The 16,452-nt window shown below is 41.7% G+C and overlaps 1 protein-coding gene across 1 annotated transcript in view; it reads right to left on the bottom strand.

Moving 5' to 3' along the window:
• The window catches only part of sardh (sarcosine dehydrogenase), a 108,674-nt gene that overhangs the window by 15,100 nt on the left and 77,122 nt on the right, over positions 1 to 16,452 (bottom strand). The window contains exons 17-19 of the mRNA XM_051684515.1: positions 16,155 to 16,248; positions 10,631 to 10,793; positions 8,931 to 9,099 (exon numbers count right to left, since the gene is read on the bottom strand). Coding sequence (XP_051540475.1) covers positions 8,931 to 9,099; positions 10,631 to 10,793; positions 16,155 to 16,248 — 426 coding nt within the window. The remainder of the gene's footprint in view (positions 1 to 8,930; positions 9,100 to 10,630; positions 10,794 to 16,154; positions 16,249 to 16,452) is intronic.

The raw sequence follows: 16,452 nt of genomic DNA, 5'->3' as shown, positions 1-16,452 counted from the left end.
ATAGATAAATAGATAGATAGATAACTAAAAGAGCCCCTTAACCCTCTGGGGTCCGAGGGTGTTTTGGGCCCTTGAGAAGTTTTGACATGCCTTGACATTTGTGCTTTTTTCAGTTGCTTAAAAACATATTAATGGCTAAAGTCTGATAACACTGTATTCAGCACAAATGGGGCTTCAATAATATGTGAGCAACATGTATGTACATGTTTGTATTTTTGAGAAAATAACGTTTATGCGTGGTTTTGAAAAAAACAAGTCACTGAAATAAGGCCATATAACACATACTAAACATTTGTTCACAAGACTTTTGAGGACTGGCTCTTGTTGCCTAGAGTTTTTGCTATAAAATGATGTGAAAACCATCCTGATCACTCATTCATACAAAACAATATAATCATTTAACTTTTGTAAGACACTTTTAGGGTTAGAAAGGCCATATGCGAGGAGGCGTGGATGATCATGAATATTGATGTGATTCACACCTGAGGAGACAAAGACCCCTCCCCTGAGAGAGAATGAATATTTGTAGCTTATTCACAAAATCAAGTTTAAGTTAAAAGAAGTAATCTGACTATACATTTTCTTTACATAAAGACTTTACTTAAAAACTTTAGACCTACACTACCATTAAAAAGTTTTAGATCAGTAAGTTTTTATGTTTTTAAAAGAAGTCTCTTCTGCTCACCAAAGCTGCATTTATTTGATCCAAAATACAGCAAAAACAGTGATATTGTGAAATATTTTTACAATTTAAAATAACTTCTATTTGAATATATTGTCAAATGCAATTTATTCCTGTGATCAAAGCTGAATTTTCAGCATCATTACTGCAGTCTTCAGTGTCACATGATCCTTCAGAAATCATTCTAATATGCTGATTTTCTAATATGGGCATATTTACAGCACATTTTACATATTTACACCTGAACAGATATTTGCAAGCACAAGCTTCGTTGGTGATAATGAGGCAGCATAAACACTAGTTAAAATATGATCTAAACATTCATAATATTTTTATATCATATTTATATCATACAGCATACAATTGAAATACCTGCTTTAGCCGAAACAACATTTAAATGTAACTAAAACTTGCCTATTAGGACATATTTCAAATTTCAATACACTGAATACTGGCTGATAAGTCTGGAAATAGTCCAACTAGTAAAATATGTACGTTTATATAAAATAGCATGTCAACTAATGTAAGTCTTACTCATCCGAAATTGTATCCTCGGCTGTATCAAGACGCTCTTCAAAATGCAAACGTTCCTCGTCGGATTCCCGCTCTTCTTCTGAGGAAAATATGAACTCTTTGTCACTATCCAGGACCATCTGTAGAGCTTCCTCACCTGTGTAGCATAACATCTTCCAAACGTGCAGTAAAGTGAATGAATCTGATGATGAACTTGATGTTTTTTAAGGCACTTGTTGGTCATTCATGTTGGTGTGATAAGTATTCGCAGAGTTTCACTTCATTTTTGTGATGTGTTTCAGAAAGATGCTCGCGGAGACAGAGACGGCTGAAAGCGCACCCTGTTTATTTTCTTTATTTTACAAAAGCACAAGGTTTTGTTGTTATTGTGGGTGTACACAAATAAAAGTAGACCCTTTATAGTTTCTAATGATGTCTTACACTTATCTGTATGCCCAAAAATGACGGAATATTTTAAGTTGTTTCCGCTGTTATGCCGAAAAAATCCAGCAGGACACGCCGGCGCATCCGTCGACCCCAGAGGGTTAAGTGTTCACGTCTTTTTAAAGATGTCGTTCCATAATTGTTCCGTATGCGAAGGACACATCCCGCCTTCAGATAAGCTGGAGAGCTGCATTCACTGTCTGGGCCGTGCCCACGCAGAGACAGCTCTCATCTCACTGTGAGGGCATGAGTCTCAAGACTCTTCGCTCGCGAATAGCCCTGGTTCTGAGGTACGATTAAGCCTCCCACTCCCTTCCACCCGTCTCTTCTGTGACTCCCGAGGGATCACACGAGGAGGCATGGCGGGGCCATGAGTTCAAGCAGGATGAATTTGAGGTGGACCTCGTGCCAGCACACACCCCACGAGCCTCTCACTCTCCATATACTGCATCTATGCCCATACAGTATGTGCGTGACGAGCTTCGGACCTCTGCAGGAGTGCACAACCTCATCACATTCGGCGGTTCTGATGCTGGGGACGATGATGTTTGTCTCTTGCTGCATCTGGCGAATGGTCAATGGAGGATGTCAATGGACAAGGAGATGCTTTGCGTCCTTTCAAGGGAGGTCAAAGAGCTCAGTCTGAAGTGGTCTCCTACAGAGGAACCTGAAAAATCTAGCCTTGATGAATGGTTCTTGCAGTCCGGACGCCATCAAGCAACCGCGTTCCGCATATCCGACCCGTTCTTCCCTGAAGTTCATAATGAACTGACAAAATCCTGGCGCGTGCCCCATTTAGCTCGCTCACACAGCGATTCTACTCTCCTCACTAAAATGGTCCACGGGGAAGACAAAGGTTATGCCTAACTACCCCCTGTGGAAGAGGCAGTCGCAGCACATCTCTGCCCGGCGAGTAGCAGGGCGTGGAAATCATGCCCCAATCATCCTAGCCATGTCGACTGATGTCCACACTGGCTGGAAAAGCAGACTCAGCGGTGGGCCAAGCTGGTTCAGCACTCCACGCGATGGTGGTGCTCCACGTTTTCCAAGCTAAGCTCCTCAAGCAATAAACGAGCAAGTCTACAATCCAGAGATGTTCAAAGAGCCCCGCACTGCTATGGACATAGTGCTGTGAGCCACGAAAATCACTGCACAGGCCATTGGCAAGTCAGTGAGCAACCTGGTGGTTTTGGATCGTCACATCTGGCTGACCCTCACAGAAATGCATGACGCGGAAAGGAGCCGCTCTATTTGATGCTCTGTTGTCTCCAGCTGGCCTTTTTCACCGACTCTGTGGATAGATATGCGGAGCCCTACGTCACGACTCGGCAACACTCACAGGCTATGAGACATTTTAAGCCAAAACAGAGCAGTATTCATCACAACCGGCACAACCTGCTCTGTCTAGGGCCAGCGCCCGGCTAAAAACCCCACACCTGCTGCCTCAGCGCTGCCAAATGTTACCACGGAGCCACCGTGGCCCAAACGCACTCCTGACACACAATGCTGTTCCCTCTTCCCCACTGCTGTTTGTCGGGAAAGGAATATTGTTGTTCAAAATGTTGTTCAATATGTTGTTTCTGTGTCTCACATTCAATCACATGCAATAAAGAATGCAAAAAAAAAAAAGAGTACAATGCTAGTTACACATGCACGAGACGCTCACACTTTTTCAATAAATAGCTTTCCCACTTCAAAGCCCACACATTATGCACAACCGCATCCCAATGATGAGCGGCGCATTATATCATACAATGACCAAACCAAATTGCCCTCCGTCCCGTTATGCGGAAGCATGGCGAGCCCTTACGGGCATTTCTGACTGGGTGCTAAAAACGATCGAACATGGTTATACGATCCAATTTGCAGAACGGTCCACGGTTCTGTCCAAAGACGTGCCGGAATTACGTGCCGAAATACAAGATCTTCTTGCAAAGAACGTGATCAAGGTTGTTTCAGATTAATTAATAAGCCTGCTGTCCCGCTAAGCAAATGTGTGGCAAGGCCTCATGAGCGTGTCAGACTGGATGTTTAAAACGATCGAGCATGGTCATACGATTCAGTTTGTATGCCGGCCAGCTCGCTTCACCGGTACTTTACAATCTGTGGTCCGACCACAGGATGTGCCAGTGTTGCGCGCAGAGATTCACAGTCTCCTCGCGAAAAACATGATAGAGACTACCCCAGACTGTGACACACAGCGGAATTTACGGTTATTTCCTCGTTCTGGAGAAGGACGGCAGAATTCGGCCCATTCAAGTTCTGAGACGCTTGAATAGCATGCTCGCGACACGCTCATTCAAAATGTTAACTCGGAAACAGATCTTATTGCTCATCTGTCCTCAGGACTGGTTTGTATCAATAGATCTGAAGGACGCGTACTTCATGTACCAATTGCACCGCGTTACAGGTGACTTTTTAAGATTCACTTTCGAGGGAACTGCGTATCAATTTAAAGTCCTTCATTTCAGTCTCTGGCTCCCTGCATGTTCATGAAATGTATCAATGTGGCGCTCGCCCCATTGAAAATGAACGGTGTGCGTGTTTAGAATTACCAAGGCGATTGGTTTTTACTAGCCAATCAGAGGCACTACGCGAACACAGAGGAAAATCTGGTCTAATGTCAACTTGGTGAAAAGAACACTTTTCCCCAGCCAGTAAATCTCCTTTTTAGGAGTTCGTCGCGACTCCGTGAGCATGCGTGCGCACCTCATGAACGAATGTGTACAGACCATTCTTTGGCGTCTGTCTCAGTTCAAACTGGGAAAACATTACCACTTAAGTCATTTCAGAGAATGCTGGGTTTTATGGCGGCAGCATCTGCCGTCATACCGTTAGGTCTGTTACACATGAGACCTCTCCAGTACTGGCTCAAGCGATGTTCCACATTGCGCCTGGAGCCTCGGTCGCATGCGAATCACAGTGACTCACCATTGTCTGACTGCTCTAGCACCATGGACAGCGCTGGCCTTCTACCAACAGGGTGTTATGCTGGGTCAAATTTTCAGAAGGAAAGTGCTGACCACAGATGCACAGGTTGGGGCGCGGTGTGTGATGGATGCCCGACTTTTGACACCTGGACAGGTGCGAAACAGGCATGGCATGTCAACTGCCTAGAGCTATTGGCTGTCTTTCTAGCTTTGAGAAATTTTCATTCTGACATCGTGAATCACCACATTCTGATTCGTTCGGACAACACAACAGCAGTGGCATATATAAGTCACCAGGACGCACTGGCCCACGTATGGCTGGAGAAATACAAGTATGCGTTTCCCCTGGTGCGGCTCCTTCATTCTGTCATCAGCAAAGTCCGAGTGGACATGGAAACAGTTCTGTTAATTGTGCCTAAATGGCCCAATCAGTCTTGGTTTCTGGAGATGGTAGAAATACTGGACGGGCCTCCATGGGAAATACCACTGAAGAGAGACCTTCTCTCTTAAACACAAGGCACGATTTGGCATCCCCAGCCAGAGCTGTGAAGCCTACACGTGTGGCCTTTGAACGGAGCACAGCAGACAAGCCAGAATTGGCTCAGTCGGTTATGAACCCCATTTTACAGGCTAGAGCACAGTCCATGAGATGCCTTGACCCAATGCAATGGAATGTGTTCACTAATTGGTGCTTTTCACATGGCAAAGACCCAGTGAACTGCCCCATACCTGAAATTCGTACATTTCTTTAAGAGTGATTGGATGCAGGGCTCAGTCCATCAATGCTCAAAGTTTATGTGGTGACTATATCTGTGTATCACGCACGTAAAGCCGGCACCTCTATAGGCAAACATGATTTAATCATAAAATTCCTTAAGGGGATGGGTAGGCTAAATCCCCGTTGCCCGGCTACAGTCCTGACTTGGGACATAACTTTGGTTCTAAAAGTGCTCGCAGGGCCTCCCTTCAAGCCTCTGGACTATGTAGAATTGCGTGTGCTTTCTCTTAAGACCGCATTACTGCTGGCTTTGGCCTCAGTAAAATGGGTTGGTGATTTGCAAGCACTGTCAGTTGACAATTCATGTCTGGAGTTTGGTCCGGGTCTTTCAAAAACCACTGTCAAACCCAGGAAAGGCTATGTGCCTAAGGTTCTAACTACATCCATCAGAGCAGGTGGTTCACCTTCAAGCCTTTTTCCCTAATCCATTTAATTCGGATGAGGAACAGTCCTTGCATTTGTTATGCCCTTTGCGAGTGCAACATGCATACATTGAGCGCACCCGCCAATTCAGACTGACTGATCAGCTCTTTGTGTGCTGTGGAGGACACACGAAAGGAATGTCCATCTCCAAGCAAAGACTTTCTCACTGGATCGTTGATGTGATTGCCCTAGCTTACGAGTCGCAGGGTGTGAATTGCCCAATTGGTGTTAAAGTACACTCAACTAGGGGCGTGGCCTCTTCACGGGCATGGATGAACGGTGTGTTCTTACAAGACATATGTTTTGCAGCAGGATGGTCTTCTCAAAACACATTCGCAAGGTTTAACAAACAAGATGTAATGTCTCTCTCATAGAAAGTCATCTGTCTAGAGCACTTGCCATTTCATTGGCCAAACATATACTTATGCCCCTCTTTTAAGTACAGTCTCCCTGTCTTTTTACATAACTGCCTGCATTCAGACCTTGTATTTCCCAAAAGTCACAGGCACTATCATTACAAATAAACTTCCTTCCCTACTGGGTTCGTGAAGGGGTTAATTCATACTATATGACAATTGTTCATATATATATTCTGAGTGTTCTCCTCCTGACTCACCATGAGGGTCATTCACTTGCGGCACAGTCATGTCGGCTGCCGTCCCGCAGGACTTTGGTGTCATGCTTCTCTCTGGGAAGGTTATGTAGTACAGTGCGGCATGATGGGAATCCGTTCCCCATAGCGTCAGCTTAGTGACGCAAATGTCAAGTGTACTGAATCATAAGGGAACATCTCGGTTACGTATGTAACCTCGGTTCCCTGAGATGAAGGGATCGAGTCATTGCGTAAGCTGGCCGCACTACAGACTCTGCAGTTTTTGAGGTTTACATATACATTTATTCATTTGGCAGACATTTTTATCCAAAGCGACTTACAAAAGAGGAAAACATAAGCGAATCATCTTAAGGAGGTATGAAAAGTGCTGTATTACAAAGTTTCACTAGCATCATAATAGTATTCAAAACAAAAAGTGCAACAGGAATTTTTATTTTTTATTTTTTTAATGACTGGTTAAGTGCTCATGGAAAAGATGTGTTTTTAATCGTTTTTTGAAGACAGAGAGTGAGTCAGCTTCACAGATGGAGTTGGGAAGGTCGTTCCACCAATGTGGTACGATGAAGCTGAAAGTCCGGGAAAGTGTTTTGTGCCTCTTTGTGTTGTTACAACAAGGCGACGTTCCTTAGCCGACCACAGGCTTCTAGTGGGCGTGTAGCTCTGCATAAATAATTTTAGGTATGCTGGAACAGACCCAGTGACTGTTCTGTATGCCAGCATCAGAGCCTTGAATTTGATACGTGCATCAACCGGCAGCCAGTGGAGAGAGACAAGGAGTGGTGTAACATGTGCTCTCTTTGGTTCAGTAAAGATCAGACATGCTGCTGCATTCTGGATCATTTGCAGGGGTCTAAATGCACATGCAGGGAGGCCTGCAATGAGAGTGTTACAGTAGTCCAGTCTAGTTATGACAAGTGACTGGACAAGCAGTTGTGTGGCATGTTCAGAGAGGATCTTCCTGATATTGTAGAGTGTAAATCTACATGATCTTGTGGTCTTTGAGATGTGGTCTGTGAAATTTAGTCTGTTGTCGATGGTTACCCCTAGATTTCAGACTGATTTGGAAGGCGTTACTCTAGTTGCACCCAGCTGCACAGTGATGCTGTGTTCAACAGCAGGGTTGGCTGGAAAGACAAGGAGTTCAGTCTTGGCAGGGTTGAGTTGCATGTGGTGCTCCTTCATCCAGGCCGAGATGTCTGCCAGGCAGGCAGAAATTTGAGCAGTCACTGTGGTGTCGTTGGGCTGGAAAGACAAGTAGAGTTGCGTGTCATCAGCGTAGCAGTGGTAAGAGAAACCATGTGCCTCAATGATGGGTCCCAGTGAGGTGCGAGCGATGTGCTCTTTGTCCTTCAGTCAAAAATTCTGAGGAATAGTGTTTGCATGCCCGCTTTTATACTGGTCAGCTTCGCGCCTAAAAGGGCGGGGCTTAAACACCATAGCCAATACTGGCATTACTGCAGAAAGGTTTCAGCTAGGTCATGTAGAAAGACACTCCCCCCATAGCGTCAGCTTAGTGACGCAATGTCTCATTCCCTTCATCTCAGGGAACCGAGGTTACATACGTAACTGAGATGATTTCTCATACACACATTCAAGGGACCTTGAAAAACCGTATTAGTTAAACGTAAGGTGACTTATTATAGCATTAGTTTAGTATTAACAATTATTAACTTTCAAGTCAGTCTTTAAATAAAAGTACAAAAACTTGCCAAATCCCAAGCCCACAGGCCTTAGGCTATGAAACGCTGCTGTGCCAACACATTAACCTGCAGTTGTGCTTTGAACTTTAACCCCATAAAGTCACATTTAGGGCCCTCTTTTAAGAGAGCTAGTGGTAAGTGCAGCACTATGTCATAAGTCATACATGTAAGGATAATGGGCATGGCCATGAAGTTTTGGTGTTTTCATGCAAGCATGCGCTAAGTCTAGGCGCAGGTTGGTTTGGCCAAACCGCATGAGGAAAGCGCTAATGGGCTGGGTCAAGTGCAAATGAATTCTGAGGTTCTTCTCCGGTTATTGCATCATCTGTGTCCTATTACATAGTCCATTCCCTGTCAAGCACCAATGATATATACAAGGACAGCACATTCATAAGAAGTTGGTAATGTAAATGGACTGTATGCAATTATTTATAAGAACAAAAATATGGACTTGCATTCTTTTGTGCGCAATTTGATGATCCACTATATTTTCAGAGTTTGGACATGAACTTTATTAACATCTACTGGAGGAATCTTCAAACTGTGAATGTAGAGACTGAGTTTAGCCTTTATGCTAAAAACAGACATGGTTTGAAACATCTTAGTGCAATGACCTATTTCTCAGGAAAATAGCAAATTACGCTTTGCGCCACTTCATAAACATACAATAAACCCACAGTTTGCACGCATACACCCACAGATTGCGCAAACACTCCCACCCATGCCCACTTGCACTTTGCGCTGGCACGAAAATTGCACTTAGAAGTAGTGCTCTTCCATTATGTGTAATTCATAATGGTGATGACTACAGTGGTTGAGATATCCTCCTTGGCATGCTGTCACTCACTCATCAATGGTGAAACAGACAATTCGTCTGCGCAGGCCCTCAGCTTTTTGGGACTCCAATGCCTCCCGCCCCAGGAAGGGAATGGAGGTCTTCATCTTACAGGTAAAAGCAAGTCCCGCCTCTAGAGGAGTGTCATCAGGCCGCAGATCTGCATGCCAATGCCTGTAACCTAAGAAAGAGAGACAGCTATTTTATTAAAAATGGTTTGAATAAAAATAGATTAATTTATGATGGTTGCATACTGTACATTTGTTAAAAAAAAACACACAAAAAAACACATCAACAACAACAAAAAACAAACTTGAATACAGTTTTGATGACTCTAAAATGTAAAAATTAATACAAAACTTCAGGTTTAAAGTAATAACATTTTCCAGACACCTTGAAGTTGTTTACATCTTGATCATTTAACTTTTAAGACATATATGTGTATATGCAAAATTGCTCAGATACTCTTGGTGCAGCATAACTGTTGTGGTTCAAGCTTTCAGCTTTCAGTCTTGTTGGCTCAAAGACTGTTCATCATTAGATATCCAGTGTATGGGTGTTTCTTCAACTACAGCACTTTTATGTCCCAAGGGTTGATTTGAAATAAAATGATTAGATTTCAACTTTTTTTTCTATTTGGTGAAATGTTTTTCTTTTTTTTTATGTGCAAATTAAACTTGGAAATTTTTACCATGACTTCCTTTTATATTTATATTTTATTTTAAAAATCAATATTTAATTTACATAATTAACTGATATATTGACATACTGACTGATTTATAATTTGATTTGATATATTGATTTATTTGATTTAAAATGTATTCTATATTTATATAATTATAATTTGATTGATATATTTATATACCTAACTGATTTATAATTTGATTGATTTAATTGATCGTTTTAACTATCCCAGATTTAAGGCATACAATATGAATATCCATCATAATATATATATATATATATATATATATATATATATATATATATATATATATATATATATATATATTTCTAAAAAACTATAATAAACAAAGAGTGAACCATAAACCATTTTAATATTTATTGTGTGAAGATTTTTAAACAAATTATGACAGTTGTGATAGCCACAAAACTTTTGTCCCTTATAAAGGTTTTTCCGAAGTTATTGTACTTGTTTACGAAGTCGACAACAGTGTCAGTGAAGAACATGCTTGATGGCATGTTATGTGTGAAGAAAACAAAGAAAAATCAGGGTAAATGTGACGTATTACAGGATATTTGTATTGTGCGTCTTTTCCAAACAAGCTGTATTTTGCTTCAAATTACGTAAAATATTACGCAAAGTGAAAATATTTCATGTGTATTTTAATATATAATTCAAATGTAATGTGTATTTAGGATTAGCCATATCAAAACAAAGGAGTCTGGCATTTTATTTAAAAAAAAATTGAAATGTTATTTCAAAGACATTTTCATGTCAAGCACAATTTAGGTTGTGGTGGAAATTACATTTGCTGGTTCAGATAAAGTAAATATGATCAAAAGTAAAGTGATGCTTGCTTTAGCAAGTTTACATTCAGAGATGCCAAATATGATGTATGAATATGCTCATCAAGCAAAATTGGGTCATGCACCCAAGGCATTGCAACTTTTCATCAAGCATTTATCACTGATATACACAGGTATGTCAAGTAATTAGAGAAACATTTAACAAGGACATTAAAACATACCTTTCTCAATACTGAGTGAGTCAATAGCCCTGTAGCCTGCATTACAGATGCCATGTTTGACACCTGCAGCCATGACTGCGTGGTACACAGGCAAACAGGACTCTTTAGGGATGTGAAGCTCCCAGCCCATTTCACCTACAAATGACAGACGCATGGCCCTCACCTATAGAAAAAGAGAAAGTAAGAGTGTTTGAAGGAATGGTTTGGAAACAATCCTTATTTAACCAACATGACATCAAATTTGATAGTGCAAGTTATTCCAAAGAAAAAAAAAATGTCTGTTTTGGCTGACATCACCAAGCCCTCTTTTTTTTCAGCCTGTTCAACCAGCTGTGCTATTAGTCACCCCAAGCAGGGTTTCAACCTTTACCTTTCTGATCTCCAGTCAAGCGCACAATCCACTGCACTACATGGCCACAACATTAGCAGTCAAAAAGAGGGAGATACCATGTTGAGAATACAAAACGATTGCTGAGAAAAATTTTTAGTAGTTTTGAACTTCAATCAGACATTTTGTGGTGAAGTACAGCCTACATTGTAGTAAACCCAAAGTGATGACTCAGAAGTACAATTTTCAAAACTATCATTTGTGGGATTTGAACACCCAACCTTTGAGGTTGTAGTCCAGAAATGTACACACTGCGACACTCAGTTGACACATCTCAATGTTGGTGTGAGGAGGAGGAGGAGGGTGGGGCTGGGCCGAGAGTGCGCACGCCCGGCCCCAATCAGGCTAATCAGCTGAGGAGAGGGATAAAGATGAGCCGGATACGGCAGTTCGAGAGAGAGAGAGCCACATGCAGCTGCTGTGTGTGTGTGTTTATGTTTGTTTCTTTTGTTTAAGTTTTCATTAAATATCACTTTAATGGTTCATCTGGTTCCCGCCTCTTTTCCCATTTTACATTGGTGCCGAAATCCAGGAAGGAGGAGGGATGCGTTGTCGTGGAGTCCTTGCACTGCCGTCTGCCCAAAGGAGCAGCCATGGCTGTCCGCCGAGGGACGGAAGAGTCACTACCGGCCGTCTGGACGCAGAGGAATGGCCACCGTCCACGAGAGGAAGAGGGGCTTGCTGCCGGCCGCCAGAACGCGGAGGGGTCAGAAGAATGGCTGCTGTCCGCGAGGGGAGGAAAGGCTCGCTGCTGGCTGCCTGGAGTGGTGGAGCCGCTGCCAGGGGTGGAGGGGCTCGCTACCGGCCACCAGAACGTAAAGGGGCTTTCCATCCACCAGGGGTCGGAGGACTCGCTGCTGTCCGCCCGGGAGGAGCAGCTGTCATCCACCAGAAGGTGGAGAAGTGGTCGAGGACCAGGCGACGGCGTGTCTGGGAACTGGCGAGCAATTTTTCTCTCTCTCTCCTTTCTTTCTCTCACTGTTGCTCCACCTCACTCTTTCCCTCTCCCCTTTTCCCTCCCCTTGTCTCCCTCCCAGGTCTCGAGAAAGATGGGGAAAGCCTGCCGGCAGGTGCGGCCAGAAGGACAACGCCCCCCCTCGGAAACGGCGGGGGGGATGTACGTCATGCCGGGAGTTCCCCGGCCTGAGGCAAAGGAGGGAGAAATGTGACGAGGAGGAGGGTGGGGCCGGGTTGTGATTGTGCACGCCCGGCCCCCAATCGGGCTAATCAGCTGTGGAGAGGGATAAAGATGAGCCGGATGCGGCAGTTTGAGAAAGAGAGAGCCACACACAGCTGCCGTGTGTGTGTTAATGTTTGTGTCTTTTGTTTATGTTTTCATTAAATATTACTTTAATGGTTTGTCCGGTTCCCGCCTCCTCCTTTCCCATTTTAATCGCCCGTTACAGTTGGCAAATGCCAGACATGCCAGTTTTAGAGTCAGCACACAAAAGTACCGATTAGTTATTTGGTGAACTATAGGTGGCGCTGTTTCCAAACTTAGGACATAATGTCAAGGACGCATACCTATTTCCTTTCAAAAGATATACACTACCGGTCAAAAGTTTTGAAACACGACTGAAAAGTTTCTCATGATCTTAAAAATCTTTTGATCTGAAAGCGTATGCTTGAAATTAGTTTTGTAGACAAAAATATAATTGTGCCACCATATTAATTTATTTCATTATAAAACTAAAATGTAATAAAAAAATAAAAAGTTTTTGAAATTGATGACTTGGACCAAAAAATAAAGAAAAGCAACCAATAAGTGCCTAACATAGATGGGAACTCCTTCAATACTGTTTAAAAAGCTTCCCAGGGTGATACCTCAAGAAGTTAGTTAAGAAAATGTCAAGAGTACATTTCTGCAAATTCTAGGCAAAGGGTGACTATGAAGATGCTAAAATATACACAGTTTTGATTTATTTTGTATTTTGTTTAGTCACAACATAATTCCCATAGTTCCATTTATTTTATTCCATAGTTTTGATGACTTTACTATTATTCTAAAGTGTGAAGAAAAAACAATTATAAAGAACAAGTGTTTCAAAACTTTTGACCGGTAGTGTATAAATTATTATTAAAATTCAAATGTAAAAAAATGTTTATTGTTGAAACCCTAAGGACCTAAGGAATCCACCAGACACCAACCTGATTTTAGGACAAACGGTTCAAAAGTAACAGGCATAAATAGCTAATTTTGACATTTCTTGACCTATAGGTGGCATGTACCCTCAGATCCTGGCCCTAATGAAACATACCAAGTTTTGTTTCGATAGACCAACCCATTGCAGAGATACAGCCTTACATCCTGTTTCAGGTCACTATCATCACCAGCTTAACATTGGCTTAACTTTCAAATGGTGGTGCAAATCAAAATTCTGTTTGATCAGTTCTGTGCAGATCTGACCTGGCACATATTGTAACATACAGGCATATTAATATTATTTCTTAGTTTTTAAACACATCTCATACAACGTGATTCACAAAAAAAAAACAAAAAAAATAAATAAAAACAAAGGATGAGTAAAAGAATCAAAAGCACCCAAAATAAGTGTTAAATAATAAAAGAGATAGAAAAATAAATTAATAAATCGGCCTAAACATGGAAATATGCAAGCAAGCCTAGTCATTAATATACTATATTGTTGTCACATGACCTCACCACTTTATGGCATCCAGTTATCATCTAAAAATAAATACGGTTTATTTGCATTTCTTATCTAATTTTGTGTCAAAATGTATAATTCTTTGTCAGTCAATCAAATAATGGGTTAAGAAAAAGTGTCCAATTCCACATCTAATTTAAAGAAACAAGCTATTCAGATTTACGTAGATTAGATAAAATGGAGGTTTAGGAGTCCAGATAAGATAATAATGGCATATCACATGTAATTCTTCCAATTGTGCCTTGGCTTTATTAATATATATTCTAAAAGTATTTGTGGAGCGGGACGTGGTCATGTGTCAGTCACTGGGGAGAGAGGAAGCGGTAAGGGCCATCACCTGGTGATTAATGATACATAACACCTGTGTCTCGTTACAGTGACGACAGAGATAGGCTTGAAAGGCTGCCGAGAACGCCAGTGAGGGAGAGAGAGTCCCAGTCACACAGACCTGCCAGATCGTGAAGCTAAACGCTGCAAAGCCGTTAACCTTAAGCCGAGTTTATGTTGTCTCTTATGACTAAAGCTGAAGTAGATACCTTGTTGTGGAGCTGAAGAGTAAATACACTGCTGTGAAGCTGAAAAGCAAAGACTGCTTGTTAGACTGGGAAAAACCATTAAAGCTTGATTTACGTGGACTGCCACCCCGCTTCCCGATTGTTGAATTTTCTACAGTATTCTAGAAGTATTCTGAATACATAACTTTTTATTTGATGTATTCTGAATACTTTACTGAACACATTTAAGAAGAGTATTTAGTATTCAGCCCAGAATACTTTCTTAAAGTAATCTGCCCAACCCTGATGATAGCTTATAGTAGCATTCACTAAAAATCTTCCCCTTCACCTAAGCTTTCATCTAGCCTGCATCTGTGTTTCGATTCAACAATGACATGTCAACACCATTGACACCAAAATGACATTTTCTCATTTTTGAAAATTTCCATTTCTGAATTCTGGATAACAATGCTGGCTAGACGCAAGCTTTGGTGGAGGGGTAGAGTGAATAATGACTTCAATATCAGTCAGTTTCTCAAACAAAGCTATTGTATGTCTTCCAAAGACTTGGAATATAGCACACAAGACAAATGGACTACAATTTGGTGGTTTTTATTATTGTTTTTGCTGGAGCTTGAAATATGGGCACTATGAACTATTTAATGGAAAGAGCTGCATAAAGATTATTCAAAAATGTTGCTGTCGTGTTTTTAAAAAAACTTACGGCTTTGCAACAACTTGAGGGTGAGTAAACAAGGCCCAATTTTCAAATGAACTATCCCTTTAACAGTTCTCCAAGACATCCAATCAGGGAACAAGAGAAAGCAGCCAGTCAGACAAGTAGAATCAACAGCTCTAAACAACACAACACACAACAGCTCGCTTAGATAATAGCCTGGCTGCTCTCCAAAACCTGCAGCAATAACAGACGTGCAAGAGTGTGTGTATCAGTGAGTGTTTTGAGTGCAGAGAGAGAAGCAGTTAATTGTGCCAATCCTTATGGTTTGCAAAAAAAATAAATCTGCATGGGCTGAGATCATGTGAAGGACACCATTATCAGCCAGAAACAAAAACTGTGCTCTGAACTGTAACCTGCAGGGAGATACATTGAGTACAAGCAATGGGTTTCTCACATTATGCTTTTCCTATCCTAGCTGCCAGTAGTGCAAATTTAATTCTAGACACCAATGGACTGGGCCCCTACTACCCATAATGCACTAGTCTAAGCCTAAAATGGCCCACCTATGGACCATTCATGGGCCATTTGACGCAAATTGTACACAAAAAGGCAAGAGCTGCCTGAAATTGCCAGTTCCAATCTGATTGGTTGGCTTCTACTCAATTTCCAGACTTAAGATGCTCTATTTTTTATCTACTGGGATACAAAGTAGTTTACAAGGTACCAGCGTGCTACAATGAGCACTTCCAAGGAGGAAGTAGTCACTGGATTTGCTAATGTTTGCAGATTTCATGGCACTGAATCTTTGAAAGACATTCAGAGATTTGTCATTCAGAGACTTTTGTAAAGCACTTAATGGCAACAATATGTGATGTACTTGAGAACATCTGTATTCTGCTTTGCTGTCAAGAGTTACATCCAATTTACAGGTCAAGATATTTCTCCATCTGTGCCCTTCAAACTCTGACCCACAATCTTCAGACTCACAAATCACATTTTAAGTCAAAACAGTGAGAGAGAGAAATTGGGTGAGCAGATGAGATAAAAGTGGATGACATCAGCAAAGAATTGTGTGTCAATGGCAGTCACAAGAGTGGAAGCAGACCATCTATCCAATGTGCATAAACATACAAAGACACACTCACACTGGTTTCTTGGCACAGGTGCAAGAGAGTAGAAGGTAAAGAGTCCATCATTCACTCTGCCACACTCACAAATACATAAAATGACTCAGAATGTGCATCTGAGTTAACTGGATAAAATGATAAGACAAGAGAGGACAGGGAGAGAGAGTTACCTTGTGTCCGGCAGCTGTCACTATCTTGTGTGTAGAGAAGGGGAAAGCCTCATTGCTGAGATCTGTGTCCAGCACTTCCTGCAGCAGCTCACGACTGTGAACACACAAATCAAAAGAGTGAATCCCACGCACATGTCCATATTTCAAACCAAAATCAAAAGATTAAACGCACAATTTAACAAGTAGTAAATACGTAAAAAATGAGTGAATAAAAAAAATCTGAGTGTCTTAGACCTTACAATGTGAAGAGTTTCTGCATGGAGCATAGAATGCAGCATATTCACATATGAGGCTTGGT

Source organism: Myxocyprinus asiaticus, chromosome 42, assembly GCF_019703515.2.
Source record: "Myxocyprinus asiaticus isolate MX2 ecotype Aquarium Trade chromosome 42, UBuf_Myxa_2, whole genome shotgun sequence".
In the NCBI taxonomy this organism is placed as follows: Eukaryota; Metazoa; Chordata; class Actinopteri; order Cypriniformes; family Catostomidae; genus Myxocyprinus; species Myxocyprinus asiaticus.
Note: the sequence above shows the minus strand (reverse complement) of the source record. Positions and strands in the feature narration are given on the sequence as shown.